This window comes from Prenolepis imparis, unplaced genomic scaffold, assembly GCF_030444845.1.
Source record: "Prenolepis imparis isolate NDT839.2.m4 unplaced genomic scaffold, iyPreImpa1.0 SCAF_2, whole genome shotgun sequence".
Classification (NCBI taxonomy): Eukaryota; Metazoa; Arthropoda; class Insecta; order Hymenoptera; family Formicidae; genus Prenolepis; species Prenolepis imparis.
The window spans coordinates 18,731,050-18,755,761 of NW_028141160.1; the positions used below are offsets into that span (position 1 = coordinate 18,731,050).

The 24,712-nt window shown below is 32.6% G+C and overlaps 1 protein-coding gene and 1 long non-coding RNA gene across 2 annotated transcripts in view; one reads left to right on the forward strand and one right to left on the reverse strand.

Moving 5' to 3' along the window:
• Positions 1-15,976, reverse strand: part of LOC145932514 (tyrosine-protein kinase Dnt) — a 79,039-nt gene extending 63,063 nt beyond the window's left edge. The window contains exon 1 of the mRNA XM_083031503.1: positions 15,370-15,976. Within this exon, the coding sequence (XP_082887629.1) occupies positions 15,370-15,496 (127 nt within the window). The 5' untranslated portion in view covers positions 15,497-15,976. The remainder of the gene's footprint in view (positions 1-15,369) is intronic.
• LOC145932522 (uncharacterized) overlaps positions 1-24,712 on the forward strand; it is a 147,668-nt gene that overhangs the window by 118,220 nt on the left and 4,736 nt on the right. The window lies entirely within an intron of this gene.

The following is a 24,712-nucleotide window of genomic DNA, read 5'->3' on the forward strand; positions in this document are numbered from 1 at the left end:
AAGGAGCTAACGGGCTCAGTCCAGGGAGAAGCGTAGGAAAAAAGCCAGGCAACGGTGCATACATTTCTGAAGCTTCCGCAGAAGTGGTTTTGTTCGTAGGATCGGTCGATCACTACCGCAGCTTCTCAATTAACCGTCGCTGATTAAGAACTTCGCTCGACTGTTCGTGCACGGGCGATAATTAGGCGCGCTCAGCTATCCGGAATTTTTAATTGGGGGAACATCCGATGAAAAAATTTTTGTTCTCCGCGGTGACTGGCTGAGCAAATTGTACAAAAAAAAAAAGAAAAGCAGAAGTTCTGGCACTGCCAGAGAATGCTAATTTAATCGTCGAGTGAAACGCTCTGGCAATCGTATGAAAGTTTGCGTTATTTCGTGGCGATATTAATTTCGCGAATCAATATCACGTTTGTAAAACGCAAATCGAATCGCGAAGAAATCACGATAATCGAATTGTCTCATTTTAAAACTATCATTCATCTAAAGCCTATCTTAAAGAATATATCTATAATTTGCGACAAAATTCGGGACAGACTTCATTTGTAATTTTATATATCATGTAATATAACAACTATTTGAAGAAATAAAATAAATATAAAGACATATATCAGGAACGTACATATGTACATTTGGAAAAAAATATATAGAAGGATATGTAACATATAAAATTAAAAACAGAATTATTTTATCTCAAATTATAAATAATTTACTGCAGATTTGACCTTAAACAAAATAATTCTAATATAAAATTACAAAATTTACTATTGTATTCAATACAAATTATTTCTGTAGATTATTATCAACCGTTTATTAGTAACAACGATAACTAAGTTATATAATCCAATTTTTAATTTATTTTTTACTTTTATATAAATATTAAACACATTGCTATCTATTATATAAACCTGAATCTGTTTCACAATTTAATACGAACTTCGTGCAATATCGTCAAGTTGTCGACTGCTTGCATTATGAAGTTTCAATCACACAACGCTACGTCGAAAATCGATGTCGACAATGTCTCCAATGCACTGACCTGACTCCTCGAACTAATGTTCTCACCATGTTAATAACGATAAATGCTTCCTCAAACTCCGAAATTATTCAAATAGTTTCAAACAAAGTTATATTATACGCAAGAGAATCATTATCATATTTATTCGTTTGGAAATATGATATAGATATATATATTCGCGAGATGTTCAATATTTTATACATCTGTTAAGTGCATTCATATAATGCTAGAAATAAATACAAAATTAATTAACTTTGATAATAACTATTATTTAGAATTATTGCATACTTTCTATATGTATAAAGTCATTAAAAGGTACGAACGTTCTCTGTTCATTTCGCTATAAATCCATTACTGGTATATATCTAAAACTACTAATTTAAAATTTAAAATTACAACATAAAAAACTAACTTTGTTGATTTTATGCTATTTTATGCTATAATTTTACTAACACGACTCTTCTCTATTGTAAGTCTTAATTTTCTTCACAGGCTCCATTTTTTCCTTTTTTATACATATATGAGAATTGCACAATGTAATTTTCATAGGAAACGCTTCTTATACAGAAACGTCAACCTCGCCACTTATCGTACCACTTGTATGCAACGATGCGTCGATGTCTCGCGCTATCTGTTCCATAAATCCGACGCGATCAACTCTGCCTTCAATACTCAAGTTCTGACAATACGTGCTTCCTATAGATATATCACTTACGTATCGAAGCTATTCCTATTCTGAATTATATCTTATCAGCATATCCAAAGCTTAATCCAGAATATCTGTCGATTTTAGATATAACTACTGCAAAGTACAGCTAATGAATATACTGATATTCTTTCGATTGACATAAATAATTTATATCCGATATATATATTTAACATTTTTTTAATTTTCCTTTCTAAAAAGGCATGTTATTATTGCTGTTGCTTTTCCACGAAACATATTATTATTTTAATTTTTATAATATCTGTATATTTTAAAATTTAATTAGCAAATTAACGCTTGAAACAGTTAATTTCTGTCAAAAATATTAATAAAGCGAAAATTAAAAGCAAAAATAAGAAATCAGCTGATAACTGTCAAAAATTGTATAATCGCAGATGAGAGGCATTATAACATATTATTTACAACATATAACTATTTTCATATCAGCTGATTAAAGCGTTAATTTGTTAATTAATTTTTAAAATAATATGTTTAAAATAATATGTTATAATTCTTTAAACTTGATTAATATTTTTGACAATTATCAGCTGATTTCTGTCAAAAAAGATTAATCGCAGATAAGGCATTATAACATATTATTTACAACATTTTACTATATTTTATTATTTTATGTATATAATTTATATTAGTAACGCGATTAAAATAACGTGAGAAGGACGCGAAGAGGATACGAAAAGAATGTGAATGGAAAAAACGAAACATCAATGCTCGTAATACCGACATTACAATCGCGTGTGTGAGTAACTACGTGAATGAAAGAAAATATGAGTAACTAAATTAAGACATAAATCACCGCGATAAGAAACTGGATGACAGCTCGACATGTAGTTTCACACCTCGAGGTGCGATGTGCGATAACTGAAAATTGTGAAAAAAGTGTTCGCATATCTTTTTTAGATTTTTTCTATATATCGAGTTTCATCAAAGCCGCGCAATACTCGCTCGAGCATGTCTTTTAAAAAATTAGAGAGTGCAAAAAGGATGCATGCGAAGGAATGGAGAAAGAGCTCATTTTGCGAGTCGACAAATTTCGACTTTTCTATTGGATCTAATGGTCATCGCTCGATGACTTCGCGCGGACTCCACGTGGACTCCACGTGGTTTTTAGATCAGAAAAGTCAATATGCCATGCGGATCACAACGCATCTTCCAAACTACGATTTTTCTATTAAACTATGGGAATAAAACAATTATGATTATTTGCGGACGATGACTCCGCGCGGATTAATTATTACATATCACTGGCGGATCCTGGGGGTTTAACCCCCCCCCCCTTGCAAATTAAAAGAAACTGTTTTGCTGAATTTGTTTAAAAAATATAAATAAAGAAAACATTAAAGAGCTATCGACGTCAGGATCCGCTAGTATATATATATATAAGTATAAGATACACTGTAAATTATACTCATTACGCATTCAAGGAGTTAAGTATAGATTTAGTCAGACATAGGACGAAATGATGAGATAATTTCATTGCACGAAAATAATTAGGTGAAATTCTTTATATCTATATAATATATATATTATATAGATATAATACATATTATATATAGATACAAAGAATTTCGCCTAATTATTTTCGTACAACAAAATTATCTCATCATTTCGTCCTATGTCTGACTTAATCTATACTTAACTCCTTGAATGCGTAATGAGTATAATTTACAGTGTATCTTATACATACATATTGTATATATTATATAGATATAAAGAATTTCGCCTAATTATTTTCGTGCAATGAAATTATCATCATTTCGTCGTATGTCTGACTTAATCTAAACTTAACTCCTTGAATGCGTAATGAGTATAATTTACAGTGTATCTTATACATATATATTGTATATATTATATAGATATAAAGGATTTCACCTAATTATTTTCGTGCAACGAAATTATCATCCTTTTGTCCTATGTCTGACTTAATCCAAACTTAATTCCTTGAATGCGTAATGAGTATAATTTACAGTGTATCTTATACTTATATATATATATATTTTATATATATATTATATATGTATATTATATATATATATATATATATATAAGTATAAGATACACTGTAAATTATACTCATTACGCATTCAAGGAATTAAGTTTAGATTAAGTCAGACATACGACGAAATAATGAGATAATTTCGTTGCATAAAAATAATTAGACAAAATTCTTTATATCTATATAATATACATACATATATATATATATATATATATATATATATATATATATAAGTATAAGATACACTGGAAATTATACTCCTTATGCATTCAAGGAGTTAAGTTTAGATTAAGTCAGGCATACGACAAAATGATGATAATTTCGTTGCACGAAAATAATTAGGTGAAATTCTTTATATCTATATAATATATATATTATATAGATATAATACATATTATATATAGATACAAAGAATTTCGCCTAATTATTTTCGTACAACAAAATTATCTCATCATTTCGTCCCATGTCTGACTTAATCTATACTTAACTCCTTGAATGCGTAATGAGTATAATTTACAGTGTATCTTATACATATATATTGTATATATTATATAGATATAAAGAATTTCACTTAATTATTTTCGTGCAACGAAATTATCATCCTTTTATCCTATGTCTGACTTAATCCAAACTTAATTCCTTGAATGCGTAATGAGTACAATTTACAGTGTATCTTATACTTATATATATATATATATATATTTTATATATATATTATATATGTATATTATATATATATATATATATATATATATATATAAGTATAAGATACACTGTAAATTATACTCATTACGCATTCAAGGAATTAAGTTTAGATTAAGTCAGACATAGACGAAATAATGAGATAATTTCGTTGCATAAAAATAATTAGACAAAATTCTTTATATATATATATATATATATATATATAAGTATAAGATACACTGGAAATTATACTCCTTACGCATTCAAGGAGTTAAGTTTAGATTAAGTCAGGCATACGACAAAATGATGATAATTTCGTTGCACGAAAATAATTAGGCGAAATTCTTTATATCTATATAATATATACAATATGTATGTATAAGATACACTGTAAATTATACTCATTACGCATTCAAGGAGTTAAGTGTAGATTAAGTCAGACATAGGACGAAATGATGAGATAATTTCGTTGCATGAAAATAATTAGGCGAGAAATTCTTTATATCTATATAATATATATATATACACTGGCGGATCCTGGGGGAGGTAGCCCCCCCCCTTGCAAATTAAAAGAAACAGTTTTGCTGAATTTGTTTAAAAGATATAAATAAAGAAAAACAAACATTAAAGAGCTATCGACGTCGTTGATCCTGGAATAAAAGCTAATCATGAAACCAAAAATATTGAATAAAATAATTTTGCAACCCCCCCCCCCATTATCGACGTCAGGATCCGCTAGTGTTACATATTAACACATGTTTTAAGAAATCCTTTGCCTGCTCCTTGCCATCTCTATTCTTTTTCTAAATAGCGATTTTAATATTCATTAGAATTTAAAACAACACAAGCGCGCGCCATTCTTCGATTTTATATTAAAAAGAATAATATTTTCAAAAGAATAATATAAAGTTTGTTTTAACTCGATGAATATTTTTTGACAGAAATCAGCTGATAATTGTCAAAAATATTAATCGAGTTTAAAGTATCATAACATATCTACATATTATTTAAAATATATTATTTTAATTTTTATAACATATTATTTTAAAAATTAATTAGCAAATTAACGCTTTAATCAGCTGATTTCTGTCAAAAAATATTAATAAAGCGTTAATTTGATAATTAAATTTGAAAAGCAAATTTTCGCTTTATTAATATTTTTTGACAGAAATCAGCTGATTAAAGCATTAATTTGCTAATTAATTTTTTAAATAATAATATGTTATAAAAATTAAAATAATATATTTTAAATAATATTATATGTATGTTATAATACTTTAAACTCGATTAATGTTTTTGACAGTTATCAGCTGATTTCTGTCAAAAAATATTAATCGAGTTAAAACAACCTTTACATTATTTTTTTGAAAATATCATTCTTTGTAACATAAAATCGAAGAATGGCGCGCGCTTGTGTTGTTCTAGTAGTATAAAAAAGATGTGTTAAACAATACGATGTGTTAAAAATACGAAAAAGTAACATAAATTTTCGTTTACAAATATCAATGTGTAAATATATATTTTATGGGGAAAGAGAGAGAGTTTCTAATAAAGATATTCCTATAATAAAATAAATTCCTAATTTAAATAAATACAAATTATCAATAAATATTTTTATGGTTCTTCTCCCTTTTTAGTTTATTTATAAAGAACAAAACTGTTTCTCACATTTTAACTCTACTAATTTAACACCACATTTTCCACTTTTAATATCTGATGATGTCTGGTGACTAATTGTCAATTAGGATAATTGATCACGATGGAATGCACGCTCATTAGAATGTGAACGCGTAGCAACAATGTGGTCCCAATCACGTGCTGAATATTCATTCGACGTGCAATCGATATTAATTCTTCTAGTACCTGCGGTTTTTATCAACATACGCGTTACGGTATGCAGAATAAACGAATAACATACACATAAATGCGCAATAAATTACTGAAACAGATAAATGGTAAAATTCAAAATTGTGAGCCGGATTTATTGGATATACTCATCAGTAATATTAATGACGTTTATTATCGTTTCATTTCTTAATGTTGCTTTTCTGTGTAAAACTTCGTGATATACAAAGAGAATAAATCTTTCTACGCGCGTGTTTAGATTTATTTTCCAAGCAATTTTAAATCACGCGCATTTAAATCATATACTCGAATAAAACATCAAAAAGCCGACCGACATCGCGATATATCGTTTGATTTACAAGTGTGGAGCGCGAACGATACGATATTATCTACGCGGAGACCGGGGAAAACGCGAAAAGAATAACGCAGAGGGGAGCGAACCACCGATGGGGTAGAAGGGGATATAAAAAATGTTCGGGAATCACGAGCAATTTCCATTGGTCGCGGCGGAACGGCTATCGCACCTGCAAGAAGATTTCATACGGTGATAGGTTTCGACAGGTACTGTATGTGCGTATGTACGCGTATATGTCAATGTATGCATATGTATGCGTATGTGTGCAGATTTGCAATATGTGCAGCCGCAGAGAGCAACGGCAGACAGCATTTTTCCGACGATTTTCTGCGCATTTTGCGCTTCGATGGAAAGGCTCTCGCGTGATGCACTTTTTCTTGTTTTTACTTTGCCGTTCGACTTTATTCCTCGCTCGACTATATATAACGCGTGCATTATGCGCGGGTAATAAATTCAATAGTTTACATCTTGAAAATACTGCCGACGTGACGCTATATACCAAAGCGAACAAAAAATTTGTTTCGAAAAAAAAAAATAACGCGTATTTAGGACCACCTACGTACGTACTCTGGCGCACTTTGTTTTATAAATTTGTTTCTATCGAAATGCGTTCACGTACCGCGTCATGCGATTAAATAAAAGAATTAAATAACGCCAAATTTATAGAACGAGCGACACACGACAGCGTCACGCTTTTTGTTACTAAAACATTATCGATTCCATCAATCGACGTATACACGTCCAATTTACATGAACGTGTAACAATGTCAACGCTTATCGTCATACACAACACGTGTATATATAGAGCATAAAGCGTTTCTTTTTTACTTTTTTTATTTTATCAAACTCCTATCCTTTTTCAGGTGTATCCGACACGCGATATTTAAAAATACTCTAAAGCGCTTAAATAAATAATAGAGAGAGAGAGAGAGAGAGAGAGAGAGAGAGAGAGAGAGAGAGAGAAAGCATACAATAAAAGAAATCATAAAAATATTTTATTTAAAAAATATTTTGATAAATTATTATATATAATTATATAAATATTATATATATATATATAATATCATATAAATACTTAAAAAATATTTATATAAATAAATTCTCTCTCGTGACAAAAATAACTATATATATGTATATATATATTTTTTTTTTTACAAATTCTGATAGACAAGTTTATAACAGCACCCCCGGTAAAAGTGTGATTAAAAAGTGTCTACATAAAAATATTCAAAAACATTACTCATTATATTTAAATAACAAATGCGACGTTATAAAATACGGCATTTCGAAAACATGATGTTTTTGATCAAATGCATTTTTGCCGACTTGAAATAACATTTCATCGCTCATGGTATGTGTACAAGGCTCGTATACATATAACGAGTTTAATGTTTGCCAATTAATACGGACGGATTTGACCCTAGCTGTGCACGTACAAATATGTTTAACCGTGCACGTGCGGATATCGACGTATAGGCGAAACGCACTAATATGCAAGTGTCGGAGCGAGTACGTAGCCCTACACCTCTCTCTATATATGTATACTATTTGCACTCTCCCTACGAATATCCTATGAGACCACTTCGTACGTGATGCGTGCACGATGTATTTGACACGTACCATACATCATGAAACGATGAGTTCTCGAATCAATAGAAGTCTTTCAAAGCATCCGACGAGAAAAAATTAACAGACATATCGATATAAAAAACAGAGATACGATTGTAAAAAACAATATCTATTTATCTAATACTTGAAAAAAAAAACACGATATATTCTTTTTGAATTTAGACCTTACTTGTCTTCTCTATGAGCAATTTAATAAAAGTTATATTGGTTGCAGCATATTCTATATTTGTTTTCAAATTTAAATAAATTTTGATAAATTTAGAATATTACGCTGAAAAATATTTGTACAATAAGATTCCTTTAGAATTAATTCTCGAATATTCTATTGTCTATTTACACATTTGAAATTTAAATTCCAGAATTAATTTTGTTTCTCTTTAGACATTCTGTCAATTTTTCCGTACGAAAAAATCAATAAATAAAATACACGAAAATGTAATATATGTACTTTAGCTATACATCAATGGCTTGCCGGAAGATAAATTTTCGTCGGCAAGTCTCTTCGCGCGTTGCGTAAATCACACGTGTCTACTGGTGTGCAAGCGAGACACGTGTAAATATGTACGAAATCGTGGATATGGAAGCGAATGGAGCGCATATCGCGAACATCGGCGTTTGTACGGCCATATCAATTTTCCGTGTAAACCGGCCGGCACAGCCGTATAAACTGGTCGGCACGCTCCGGATCAGATTGCAAATCAGATGCATACTTGCTAGCTAACAAATTAACTATGATATAATTATTACACATACATACATATGTGTGTAGAATTTCAGACTTAATGTAGATTTAAAATTCTATATAAATATAAAAATCCCCTACACACTCTATATATAATCCCGTTTCTTCATCATACTAAACATTTTTGAAAAAAAAATTATTTATACAAGTAATAACAAATTTATAAACATTTGATGAACTTTGTAATTGTATATTAAACGATTTTTTAAAAAATATATATACGCAATCGCATATATATATATATATTTTATTTTTTAATTTTTTAAGATACAATCACAATTGATCAAATGTTTATAAATTTGTTATTACTTGTATTAAATAATTTTTTTCAAAAATTTTAAGTATGATAAAGAAACGGGATAAAAGAGGAAAAATCTATAAAGAAAGATTTTTAACTTGTATTATGACAGAGAGGAAAAAATATACACTTGTTCACACATATAATACGCAAGACGCAATTAATAAGTAATAAATAATAATAATATTAAGAATAATGATATTATTTTTATTATTATTTTATTATTTGTATCCCCTTATTAGAAACATAAAGTTAAATTAATATTTAATCTTGTGTTTCGTAAAAATATATTCCGCTTTCTTTAAAAACAGAAATACATAAAATATCTCCTTTATGTCCAGTATTGAGTAATTAAAAAAGCAAAAATCTCATCGTAAAGATATCATCCATCGAGGTGCTCTTATCCTCCTTAACTCTTCCCAATTTGTCGCGACTACGAAAGATGGAAACGTGACAGTATATAAGCCGTTAATTACACAGGGAAGGCGTATTAATTAATCTATTATCGCCGGATCAAGGGCTTTGCAATAACACACGCGGCTAAAGAGACGTAGTTCCTACGGCGAACGCACACGGCGACGGGCATGCGGCCTGCACGCGTATGCGTAAATGCGTGCGCGGCTATAAACCATAGCGGTTTACGTTATCGTCCGGTCGGATCTACCCGTCGGCAAACTACTGCAATTCAGGCTGACGCCGCTCCTCCACCTTGCCAGCTCCAGCCAGCGAAATTGACGCCGGTCGGGTCCAGCGCGAAAATTACGCACGAGTGCGAAAAAGGCCGGGCGAAATTTTTGTCAAGTTCGCGTAACGTGACAAATGACGGACAATACGGGGAGAAAAGGGGGTGAGACGTCGGGAAACTTTCAAAAGACACTACTTCACTACACAACTGTTCACATCAAGCGATAACGAGATAAAAAAAATAAAAAAGAAGGAATCATTCTGGAATAGAATGAATGAATCAATTTGTTCAACGAGCGAGAAAATTGGACGTCCTAAAATTCCTTCAACTTCGAAACGTCAAAATCATATGAGAAATTTGATGAATGATTCTTTACATCTCCTACATCACAGAGAAAAATAGCCAATAGAATTTTCAGTAATATATCTCTGAATAAATATAAAAGAGATCGATTCTCTAAATTACTCAAAAATTTATATTTTATAATAAATAAAAATATCTCTCTCTCTTACTCTCTTTCTCTCTCTTTCGTTCCTCTTTCTCTTAAAGAATTCAAAAATAATGGAACCAATTGTAGAAAAAAATTAACGTTAAACGGAAAAAGTATTCATCAAAAATTTTTCATGGATATTAAAAAGAGAGAGAAAAATGTGCAAAATGAGTAGATTGCACGCGTTAATCTTTTCGCGCAATATTTTTTTTTACGGGCGTTCTTGTGGAATAATCGATTTTCTCGTGTCGTTTCCAGCAACACGGCCGGAGCCTGGGGAATCGACAAGGGTCGTTTCACGAGCTAGTCCGACAGTCGTCGGCAATGAACACGTTGTCGGTTGTTTGTCGGACCGTTTCGTGGTCCAGACAGGACAAACATACGGAGGCGATTGCAGCGAGCGTGCATCGTGTACGAAGTAAATTAAAAATCAATTCTAGAACGTCCGGCGGTCCCAAAGTTTCTGCTTATTGCGCGGAGCATGCGGTTCCCGAAATCTCACAATATGCACAAGATAAACGTGACACAAGACAAATATCCACAACTCATTTCCCTACGAGTCTATCTCTATTAGTCTGTTTAATATTTCGATCAAAAGTTAGCAAAATTGTTCACATTTCAAAATAAGACAAGGCAATCTTACAATTAATCATTTCATTTCTTATTTTAAACTCGCTACTCATTTAATGACACAAATATATATATAAATTATATTTATCATCGCGGAGATAAGAGAAGCAAAAAAAAACAAGAAAATATATGTAAAATTATGTTGCCTCTAAATAAGTTCGTTGAGGAATAAGACTCTGTACTCTATACCGTTGAAGCCGTGAGACTAGTTGACTAGCGCGAAGCAATTTCGGTAGTAAATCCAGGTTACCGAGAGACAACTCCATTCGAGGAATAAGGATATTACTTCAAAGCGCAAACTCATCCCGCGCCTTTCATCACATGGTGAGAAATCCCCTGCCCAATCAGAGCAAACCCCGTGTAAACGTTCCGAACTCGGCGACGGAAGTAAATGCTGAATCCGCACGTAGGTGTCAGGTAATAGTCGACTCGTATCTTCGTTCTCGCAAAAGGAGGGTGTGCATGTGTATATGTGGTAGTGAGTATTTTCTCTCCTTCGCCTCTCCTCCCTTACGTACGTAACACCACTTTCAACCACCTTCCACGCGCTCTTTCTTTCTCTCTCTCTCTTTCGACTTTTCTCTCTTTCTTCTTACTCTTCTGTTCCTTTCTTTTTTTTCTTTCTCTTTTTTTTGGTGCTTGCAGGGAAGAGATGCCTTTCCAACGGAACGAAGTTTTCCGGGGAAGTAAAGTCATTTCGCTCGTGCAATCTAAGTTAAGTGACTTTCGAGAGCGTCGGCGACGAAACTTGCCCCACCGCTTACTCCTCTTAGAAGCAACCCTTTCACTTTCCCGTAGTCCCCGGCCTCTACCCCTTCGACGGCGGAATCCGAAATGTGACGAAGATTACCCTGTATCTCTCTCTAAAGATCCGCGGCTGCTCGGGCATTTGAAAAATAGACCCATTCAAGAAACGGAGCTACCATTCTTTATGCTAAATTAGCATTATCTCCTCGAAATTATATAACTATCAAATAAAAATTTCAACTAATCATTGAAAAACATTTATCTTTCGCATTTCTAATGGATAGTAAAATAAATTAGTAATGTTTGCAAAAAAATAAAAAAGGAAAGAATTATAATACATTTATTTTAAAGAAAATTGGACAAAATGTATATATATATTTGTAATTAAAGAAAAATTCATAATAATTGACAAACTTTTTAAAAACAAAAGAGAAAGATGATTGAAAGTTTTCCTAAAAAAAAATCAATTTTATATGTACTAAAAAAAAATTCATCATTAAAATCAAGCGTTTTAAAGTACTCTCTCAGTGAAATATTAAACTTAATAATTTTATGTGAACTAATATACTCGACACTACTTGTCTTTAATCTTAGAAACTGTAAGATCCTATCAGACCCTCTCTTGGCGTTATTATCCCTCTTATCCTCGTTATCTCTCCTCAGTGTACCTCAGATGCGTGCTTATACCGCTCGTGTAATTTTGGCGAAATTTAATTATATATTCCTTCCAAGACGGGCTGAAGTTACCCACTAAGAGGAGTCAAACTAGCCCAGTTTATCGATATATTACGAGACATGCATCTCGCATAAATATCTCATAGCTAAATGTTCCCAATATTACATTACCTCCCGTAATCTTGACTCCGCTATCAGCGGATAAATCGTCATTAAATCAGACCGTTATAATAGATAGCGAAGAGCGCAAGAAGGACAAAAACGCGTTAAACTTCGTCATCCGCTTTCAATTCGCGGGCAAAATTTCGCCTCTACGTGTTATTTCAGTCCTTTTTTTTCTCCCTATCTGTTTCGCACATTTGCTGGTGCGCCATATTTCGCGATTAACGTAAAATGTATGAAAGCGCAATCTGTACCGCTATAGCGCGCAGCGCAACCAGCGGAACGTGTCGGGTCGTTCTGCCGTTCGGAGAGTCGCGGACTGCCGGGATTGCCTCGATTTTGGAAGAGTCACGAGCGACCGGCCGCTCGTAAATACGGCGATTTCGCCTTTTTTCCCCCGGTCCACACCACCAACCCTAGCCTAGCCGGTCCCGATTCAATCCATCGACCGACGTCGAGTGGAGAACGGTTGATCCGCGTTCGGTGTGGATCGCGAGCGAATATGAATCACGGAACCGTAAAGTGATATCGAATGGAACGGAGATCTATCTAGGTGCATAGCAGGAATCCCGTTATATATATATGTATATATATATATATAGACTGGGGACCATTAAAACGAGCGGTTCGTGCCGTAAATTGCTAAAATGACACTCCACACGCGCGCATGCCATAAACGGTGCCTCGGACGCTAATTCGCTCTCTTTCGTCGGTCATCCCGCGGTTTCGCTCTCACGATGCCTCGAGATATATACAGCCCTCCTCCCCAGCCCTTCCCTTCCATCCTTATTACACACAAGCCCAAGTTTTTCCGCCCTTGTTCATTAAAACTGCGCGCCAACGAGCTTCGTGAAAGAGTTTTTCCCCTGTGACACGTTACAATCGCGTTAATTGTACACTGGGGATGCAAAACGATGCGAACGTTAAAGAGACAGAATTGGATAAGGTACAAAGGGTAGGTACAATCACAAATGGCTCGCAATTATGAATGTAAAAGCGAAAATAATTTCTTACCCTAGTTGGCATTAATACCTACGTTATGTGCATGCATATTTGTTTGGTTCAAAATAAGGAAAATAATATTGTCCAGTTTTTAAAGGCAATTAATTTTCCAATTGTGTTGAGTAGAAATTTTTTTCTCGAAGTTCTCTTAACATTTTTTTCGAAAATCTAGCAAAATCTAGCAATCTTGTTTTAAATAAAGCGTTTCAAGAGTTCTATCGAAAAGTATTATAACTTAAATAGATATTAATTATGTGTGTAAAATGAAAAAAATTATTGTCAATTATCTTGTAACAAAAATGTCTATTTAACATTGCATACCTCTTCGAAATTTTATTTTTTACATTTAATTGACAGAATTCATTATGAAAAGTAATCGAAACATTTTCAGAAAAGACCAAACTCTCTCAATTGAATTTCTAAAAATGAAGTGCTAACTTTGCAAAAATCTATATTATTAATTTCGAAAGATTTCATTGATTTTCAGTTAGTTCTATAATATTAACTTTCAACTCTGTGCTGCTTTTCCGAGCTCGATTCTTTTCTGTTGGTTTTATTTCTCTTTTTTCCATTTTTATCGTTGGTTGTGACTTTACGTGCAAGCACTGATGCGGCAACATAGAAATGGTCCGGTTTCACAGATTCTCTCTGTCAACTCTTTTTTCGCGCGTTCGCCGGCTTTCGTTTGCTCTCAGAAAATATTGCGCGCCCGATGCGCAATTGTAATGGGACCTGTTAACGAACATCGCCATGGGAGAGGAACTTTTCATGTTTACCGCCACGCGGAAATGTACGCGCGAGTTTCGATTGAATGGAAAAAGTAATGCAGAGAGTAGAGAGACGAGCATTTTAACGCTTTTATAACTAGCGCTTGCGCGATGTTAGCATGACACGGCATGACGAGAAAAAGATTGCTCGCGAGAAATAGGTTGTTTCATTAATAAAATAGATATAATTAAAACTATTTCATGCTAGACGTCGAATGAGATATATAAGTAAATATATACATCAAGTTCAATTAGCGCATTTGTCTTATAAATATGTTTGTCTTATAATAAATTTTACATAATTTTTATCGTAATGCAGATAAATATTGCTTATATATTGCTTATATAATATGAATAAAAATTACATTTTCAAAATTCTTATAAATTAAATAAGATATATTTAAAAGTATAAAGCCAAATAATACTTCATTGTGGATGTTGCGCAACACATGAAAAATATATTTTATTCCTGATTATTTGCAAATTAACAAGGCATACTCAAATTTTGATATCGAAAAATGAATTGCTAAATTCATGTTCATTCAAATAAAAACAAAAAATTAAAAAGAAACGAAATTAAAAGAATTCAAAAAATTAAAAATATTAAAAAATATCAGATTGTGTTACGAATATGATTATCCGAGTTTAACGAATGTATTATCCAATTAATCTTTAGTAGATAAATTTTTCCTTTCTGCTTAAACATACTTTTTCCCAATTTTTATAAACAAATTTATAATATATAAAATATAATATATAAATATATAAAATCCATGAAACGCGAATTCTCTCTTTGTATTTAGTTCGTACCGGCATTCATTTATTTAGTTCCCTCTGATTGTATGAACACATATACATGACTTTATATCACATTTTCACAATTTCTTCCATGTCAACATCAAGCGAACAATTTTACATACCTAAGAGCTTCATGACCTGAGACTGACTGATGAATATATTGAGATAGCCATCGCTGCAGCCGATCAGAACGAGAAGGACGAAGAACTCGCGCCGCAGAAGATCGCAGGGATCATTACACCACCGCATTGTCTCACATGCTCCGAAAGCACTGTCGTTTCCACGCACCCTAAGCAGCCCTTTAACTTCAACACCGCGTCGTTAAGAATCGCAGAAAAATCCTATCGTCCTCTTTGGTATGGATTGCTCGCACGTGGTTCCATTCACCGACGTGCCCTGCCATTTCTCACCCCAATCTTCGATATATCAGTCTCTCTTAATCTCTTTCGATCGCTACGCTCGCAGAGATTCATTAATCATCGTAATCATCGTTGAAAATCATTGACGGGGAACATTAGATAACATTAGAACCCCGATAGACGTAGAAAAGAGCGAATTTCAACAATCAACATCGACGCATCTTTCTCGCGCGCACAAGCACCGTCATAAATCGCTCATGATCGAACGTACCCTCGAAAACGGCAAAGACGATCACATGGCGAGGCGCGATGACGAGACGACGAGGATGCCGTCGTGATACGGGGTGAGAAACGATGTCATCGTCGTCGACGTCGGTGCTCGACTGAACGGCGTGCCGAACGTCCGTCGTTTTCGAGTCGCGACGAGATTCATCGTCGCGCCTGCGCCTATGTAATCGTCGCCTATATCCGACACATTATGCACACGTACGTGTGATGGATTGGACTAGAAAAACAGTGCGTGCGTGCGTACGCATCGCGAATCCTGGCGTAAGGTGTAAATTACGTCGTTGAAAATAGACAGTCGGATAAATATCGCGGAAATCAGGCGTGAGATATAGCTGTGAAAATAGCGAGGGTGCACGCGTCGCGGCGGATTGCGCGAAAAACTTGTCCCTCCCATTTTAATTTTGCGGAAATATTGCTCTCTGATTCAAAAAATTGCGCAAAAATGCGCTTACCGCAAGTCGAGAGGCTACTTCAACGATCATTAAACATATTTGTATTATTATTGACGATTTGTGAGATAAAAAACAATTGCTGGATAGAATTTTTATGATTACAGCACTAATTGCAATTAGTGTTTGTATAATTTGTATTTGTAGTTACACTGAGTATGTTATTTTACGATTAAAATTAGGTCAACCATGATGATGTCATGGAAACGTTTCAACCAAGAATACTTTGCGCGCTTATATGTGTCTTTGTCACATTTATATGAATTACCAGAGATATGGCACCAGGATATGGTGGAATAAATCTTTTGTGCATACAACGCTTATTTTAAATACGCGCATAATCCTATATGTAAATGACATTATTGATATAATTTATCCTACAACAATCGTGCACGCAACATATAATCACCTACTGTATTATATTTGCAATAAAATAATATCAAAAATTAGAAAAATTATTATTTTAGTCTATATTGTATGCATTTAAATATATTATAAATATTAGTTATAAATTGTGAAAAAAGCATGTTATGAAACAAAAGAATTGTATCAAAATATAAAAATAAAAAATGAAACAAGAAAGATTTCCAATTTTAAACTCGATGCAATATACGGGGGCTTGTCAAGATATAATTTATTCACGAAAACTGGGAAACAACACGAAAAATATAAAAATCGGTAACAAACTATCCCATATTTATACACACGGTATGTGTGTGCTTGTGTGTGTATGTGTGAGACGTAGAAAAATCAGAAATAGAATTTTCGCCATAGAACACGTAGAAATATTTTTGCAACAGTATTTCACGGCGCGGAACACGCAAACGATCAGATTTACGATATAATTTCATAATAATACGGGAAACCTTTGTCGCGCTCGTAATTCTATCGAACTCGTTATTGACGTGGCGGCGACAGAGTGCCGATTAACAGCCTCGATTCGGCGCAACGACGAAATTGACGTCCAGCATCCAATAACATCAAAAACTTTCAATCCACTTCGAGCCGTGAAATTCCCTTCTGTGATAGCCCCTTTCCCCATTCTCGCCCTCCCCCGTGCTCGTATATACGTTTCCAGGTCCTCGTCAGAACGCAATATCATCGCTGACGAGCTTTAGCCCGACACGCGAAAGCGCAGAGGGAGCGTAACGACGAAAGAAATAATTTCCAACAATCTCGCGCGTCGGTCCAAATCACGCCGATTTCTCATATATATGATCCTGAAGAAGGAAGGGAAGGCGAGGACAAAGAGAGGACGGGGGAAAATCACCGGTGATATCGGTAGACGATCGACGCCAACTCGTTCTCTCGTGCGCGCACGCGTTTCTCCGAAAGCGTTAGAATTTAATTAAATCGGTCTCCGGCTCTACCCCTGTCGTGTCGCAGAGTCCACTTCCTTTCCACCCTCTCTCTCTCCTGGCGAGTCGCCGGACGGTCCCGGACAGCCCCGGATTCACAATTTGATCTTCGTAGAGTTTAACTTTCAACGGGCCCGCCTTCTATTCCCCTTTCCCTTCATCCCTCGGTCTGACGAAACGGCGCTTTAATTATACCGCGGGATTAATTAACTCTCCGTCGAACTCGGCGGAACACACCCACGGGACTCGCCCGAGCCGATCGCAAATAATTAAAGACTGTTTTTCGTTCGTTCGTTTCTTCCCTCTTTCGTCGAACCGCGCTTCCCTCGAACTTCCACACAACAGACGCATTTGCCAGTTCGCAGAGTGATCTTGTATTGGCACGTCGACGCGGCGACATTGACATTCGCCACATGGGAGCAAAATACTTTTAATTGCACTCGCACAAAAAATCTGGGTATGGCATGCAGTGATATTGCAAACTACGCGAAGCTATCGTAATTTACTGATTTGTATTTTAAAAAATCATGTAAGAAACAGAATGTTTTTTTATATAGTTACATCTGCATCTATTTCCTATTTCTCTTTCTGCCCTCCCTCTCTCTATCTCTCTCTTTCTTTGTTTATAATATATGTTACACCACTATTACATAGATATATATAAAATTTTTATTAATTATTAATTAAAATTTTAAATAACATTTTCCCCCTTTTTATGGATCACACATTGATGTAATTTAACTTATTGATGCATTCAATTTGATTGCAAGCGTAAAAACATCTCTCTTTAACATCGTTGAAATGTGATACGACTCCGATTCGTAAGGATGTAGTTTGAGCTTTCGCAAAATCACGAAGAAAGCACATAGCGTATATGCGTATATAAATTGAACAGCACACGAACTCAATGTATACACATACGAAAGTTATACTAATATAGCTAAAGCTAAGAGTGGCTCTAGTCGAAACCATTAAATATTTGAGCGAACGAAAGAGGCTAGGGAAGCAAGCTCGTGGAGGAAGTCTCCCCTCGACTCTTAAGATCCATATAGTAGCCCAACTCTCTCTGTATTAATATTTACATTTATATTTCTTCCTCGTCGTCCCTCTTATTTCAACTTAATGCCGCCGGGGATTTCCGAGTTCCAGACTGAATTATTATGGTTTTCACAATTCAACACATTTCAAGCAACTATATTTCGGATTATGCGTTTGATACAAGCGATACGTACCCATGTCGATTCCTTTCGAATATTTTACACAAATTACTAAAGCTAATCTTGATTTGCAACTACGATCGTTACTCTGCTATCTTCACCATAAAAAATTGAATATTTTTAAAATTTAGGAGCATTAAATTCAAAATTCCAGCAACAGTTTAACAATAAATTAACATTTAATTATGCTGTACATTTAAATTTGATTTTTCATAGTAAAGATTACCGTAGTTTTGCAATTTCAAATAAATAAATTTTTGATTGCATTTAAAAAAATTGTTTAACTGTCTTATATATTTATTTTATACTCTTTTTAATTAATTCCTTTCGCTATTATATACTTAAAAAATAGAAAGCATTAATAAAGTAAAATTTATAATTAATAGCACAATATTTTATTAATTATTAGAATATTGATTATTTAACTCATTAAAATGAGATGTTTCAAAGTTCTTCTGTTGATTTTAAGCTTTCTACTTTCAAACAGTTTGCTCGTTACATGTTAGTCTCGTTAGTATTTTATGTACTTAATTTAAAAAATTAATTTTATTGAGAAATCAGTGAAATATTGGAAATAAAAAATGTAATATATTTTATTAAGAAATCAGTGAAATATTGAAAATAAAAAATGTAATATATCAATTATGCCAATAAATTCAGCCAAATATAAAATTCCTAATTAAATTAAATAAATATGTAATGTCTGCAAATACTTCATTGCGGTGTGTGATCGACTACAAAATTAACTGCAATCTTTAATTAGGAGTCAAGAAATCGGAAGTTGTAACAGAAAAAATTATTTTGATACATTATAATATATGAGTTATAATGTAAAATCCAAAAGTAATTAGCAATGAATTTATTTCATTAACAGACGTAGTTCGAATATTAAAATTGAGAGATTAAATATAGACAAATTCCCTTTAATATTTTTTGACAGAAATCAGCTGATTAAAGCGTTAATTTGCTAATTAATTTTTAAAATAATATATATATATATGTTATAAAAATTAAAATAATAATATGTTATAATAATATGTTATAATATTTTTGACAGTTATCAGCTGATTTCTGTCAAAAAATATTAATCAAGAATATGGTAGTGTAACATATTATTTACAGCATGTTACTATTTTAATTTTTTAACTTATTATTATTTTAAAATTTAATTAATGTTTCAATCAGCTAATTTGTGTGTGGTAAAATATTAATCGAGTTTAAACAAACTTTATATTATTTTTTTAAATATCATTTTTTTAACATAAAATCGAAGAATGGGGCGCGCTTGTGTTATTCTAGTATATAACAAAATGCATCTAACAAAAAGAGTTATACTGTAAAATTAACGAGATCCTCGAGGTAGTTTATTTCAATCAATTGAATCACTAACATTCTAATAATGAATTATAATATGAAATAGAGCGTGACATTAATATGTACGAGATATATGCATAGTTATGCAAACAAAACAAATCTATCCTACAGTGTTATCATCTATTAATACATTTGTCAGATTTACCTTTTGTATTTAGAACCGTTTGCATCATTCATTATTCATGTGCACCGCAATGTACTAGTTTCATAATATAGAAGAAATTAATAGAAACAATTTGCACATTGTTCTTATTGTTAGTCGAAAACAACATCGAATATTTTACGAAAATAGGAATTATTATATATTTATGTAAACTTTGCTTAAGATTCGATCATTCTTGTTATGTCTATCGGGTTTTATCTGCATTAATATTTCAAGTTTTCAATATTTTATATTATTTTTATATAAATTTTTGCACCAATATATTGCGTTATTTTTAAAATGTCTTTAAATATTAATATTATTATATACTACTATAAAATTTATATATATTTTTTAAATAACCGTTAAAAAATTTGAAATATAATATATTAAATACCAAATATAAAAAACATGATCTGCTTTTATAATGCAATATATAATTAAAATATAATAAAAAATTAAATATTCTTTTTAATATCTATATTTTATAATTAATACACACAGTTATACAGTCAATACATACAGTTATGATTAACTTTGAGATAATTTATGTAAATAATTCTTCTATTTGAATAATTTCATAGTGTTCAAATATTATAAATATGTTATTAGATATTTTCTTATATATATCCCTTCTTCTCAAAATATAAAAAATCTCGGATATTCTATATTATATGCATTAAATAACATAATGCAAAGTCACGCATATAATGCTTGATCAATAATTGTTGCTAAGATAAATGATTAATTGCGCGCAAGTAAAAAAATAATAAATAAATAATAAATTACCTTAGGATTGCACCGTCGTTCGTTGGTTTTCCTCTTTCTCTTCCTCTCTCTCTCTCTCTCTCTCTCTCTCTCTCTCTCTCTCTCTCTCTCTTTTCCCGCTGCTTCTTCATAACACTCACGTAACCTATACTCGCGAGAACGCGGTCAATTACGATCGCGCGATCACTAATTATCTCAATACATCGGTCGCGCGATACTTTTCACGACACTCCCGATGTTAATCGACGTGCGCGCCGCCGGTTTTATTATATTACGATGGAAAAGTAATGCGAAAAACACGCGAAACTATCGCTCGGCACTCGAGACATCCTGAAAATTAGCGCGACGCGCAACGTACGAATCTCGAATGGCGGACGAGGGAGAAGAGGGGGGAATTCAACAATCGCGCGGCCAATTTCACGCGTCATCTACCGCGGCGATGCTAGATGCTACACCTGTTGCTTTTATAGTTGCACTTTTATCTACTTTGTATATACTTTAAATAATATATGCTCGCGCGCGCGTTTTATAGAGCGAGATTGTGCTGTAAACAAAGAAATGCACGAGTTAAAATTAAAAAATATCCGCGAAACAACGCGATCTCCGAAAATATAACCGTCATTTCTCCAAACTTTCGTGCGCTTTCGCTTCTATATAAATCTCGCCAAATCTACGTATTTTTACAAATCATCGATATACAATTTATGTATTACGCCATTTATATTGTTATTATTTACACCTGTTATGCCAATAAATACTAAAATAGGGAAGTGATTACACATCTTATTAATTAAATGGGTCACAACGTCGCTCGACTGGAAACCGATCCGTTCCGTGTTCGCGACATTTATCAATTAACGATCGAAAGATTCGAAAAAAACCGGCATTTTTCATATAGACGGCAATTTCATATAGACATATGCGATACGACGCGTGTCAAAATGATTAATTGAGACGATGGATGAACATTCGAAAATACGTAATCGCAATTTATTTATTGCAGTACATTTCCCAGAACGCAAACAAATTTCGCGATATATGTATATATATACAATATATATATATATTATTTATACGCTTACGAAATCGTTGATGAAGAGCCTTGATTAACTTGATTAATCGCGTGGATTGATAACCGCCAATTATAGGAATGGAGATGATCACGTTTCGAAGGATAATAACGTAGATACAACGGGACAGGTTCGTGTTGCTACCTACCGACTCGAGTGTCGCCGTGCGAATTAGGGATGGGCGATGTTTGCCGATTAATCGAAATGGTCGATAGTTTTTTTTTTTAATAATCGATTAATCTACTCGATGTTTTTCTCATCCGATACATCGATGTTCGATTATTTATGTAAAATATCGCCGCGCAATGTTTTTTTTATTTATTTTCTATTTAATAAAAAGTTTTTTTGTACCTGCAGAATTTACTACATAACTCACATTGTGCTTCGCTTAAGGCTAGGATTACATTTGTTGTATGACAAATTTTTTAAGCTCATTGATTGGTTACAAAATATAGACTTTGGAAATTTTATATACTGCAGCCAATCAATACGCTTAAAAAGTTTATCGTACGACAAATGTAATAGTACCTTTAGGTCCTTTAGTAATTAACTGCGCTGTGCTCATTTCTTAACGAAAGAGTAAATAAAATTAATTATATTCATTAATTTGCGTTATTCCTCTATAAAAATATCTCAACTATTTTTACAATATAAAAATGCTTTGTTTTTTTTTTAAATAATCGATTTATCGATACTTTTTGTGAAAAATCGATTAATCAACATCGATTAACTTAGCATCGATTTTTTTTTATACATCGCCCATCCCTAGTGCGAATGGCAGCGAAGGTAATTACAACAACAATATACGCCATAAGAACGCGCCAGCTAGGTATGTATATTAGGTGGGAGAAAAGAGTGAGGGGTTTTTCTATCACTAGAAAATATATTTTACATTTAATTATATTTAAAATACAAGCGCATATGTTATTAAAACATTAACAATATTCTGTGCGATCACATTCAAATATTCGAGTGATTAAATGTACAATTAAATGTAGACAGCTACCAACTTAAGTAACATGAGACTAACGAGATGATTGCACGACGCAAACGATATATGTTCGAATGAATAATTAATAAAACAGTGTACAATCAATATAACCAATCTAAAACACGCAACAAACTGCTTAAATCATTCAGGCGTGCCGGGTTATCCTTCGTTTCATCTATCGATTAAAAGAAAGCTACAAAGAATACGATCCTACGATTTAAGAGATACAATCGTACAGATGATTTTAATATTAGTTAAAGCTATAAAGTGTGACAGAAGTTAAAAAGATATAAATAGAATGTTAGATAGTTTAATGTCAATTTTAAAATTGACCAAAGTAAAATTTATTCAACAAATATAATATGTAATGTGTTTTATTATTAAAATTCGCTCTTATATTAATTAATTGTTGTTCAAGATATTTATTTTATTTTATTAATTTTAATATTTTATTATTTTATTAATTTAATTTATTTTATAAATTTTTATGATTAATGCAATTAAAATTCAGAGCATGTAGACAAATTATTAACATTATAACAATACAATTAATAAATTATAATAAATTCAGCCATATTATCGGGTAGAATTATCCACTAGCAGCATTATTATCACAAGCAATTTATTCAATCTGATAACAAATTTATGACACTAAAATTTGAAGTTGCCAAAGATCGAAAACTTTTAAGTAATGCCAACAGATAAATCGAAGTCAGAAAATGGTCGATTATGACATATTTTGTGTAAAACTTTCTACGATGTGCTTACTTCGCAGAAAACTTGAACCTTTCGAAGAATAATCAACTATCGATGAATAGGAAATTCGCGAGAAATTCTGGATAATCCAGATGACGTGCGAGCAAACTCGGCGAGTTTTTGCATTTTTTAATGCGACTAGCCAAGCTGAGACAGCAAATTTCTGTCCATTTCAACGGAGAAACGGAGGTTACTATAGTTCAATGAGAGAAAAGAAACCATGTTATTGGCGCTACCGATCGATATTTGCCGAGACATAACTCGATTGAATAAGCGAAGCACGCAATCCGTGTAATACTTCTAGCAGCTTCTTAGCATTCCTAATTCAACGTTAAATAGATCCACTGTTAAGCGAAACACGTCATCAGATATATATCATCGATATAATCATCCAGAGATAAAAGAAATATTATAAATAATTATGTATGTATAATTACATAAATAATATATCTATTCTCTCTTGTTATAGATACAAAAAAACATACAGATATTTAGATTTAGCATTAAATATGATTATATGTATATATCTTTTATATTATATGTTAAATAGAGAAATTAGAAATAATAATAATAATAATAAACTTTAGTATATATTAAAAAGATAAATTAACCATCTTTTGAACTATCTTGCATATATACAGCTTAAATATGGACGAGAGGAAAACTAAGGTAAAAGAATTAAATAGAACTTTA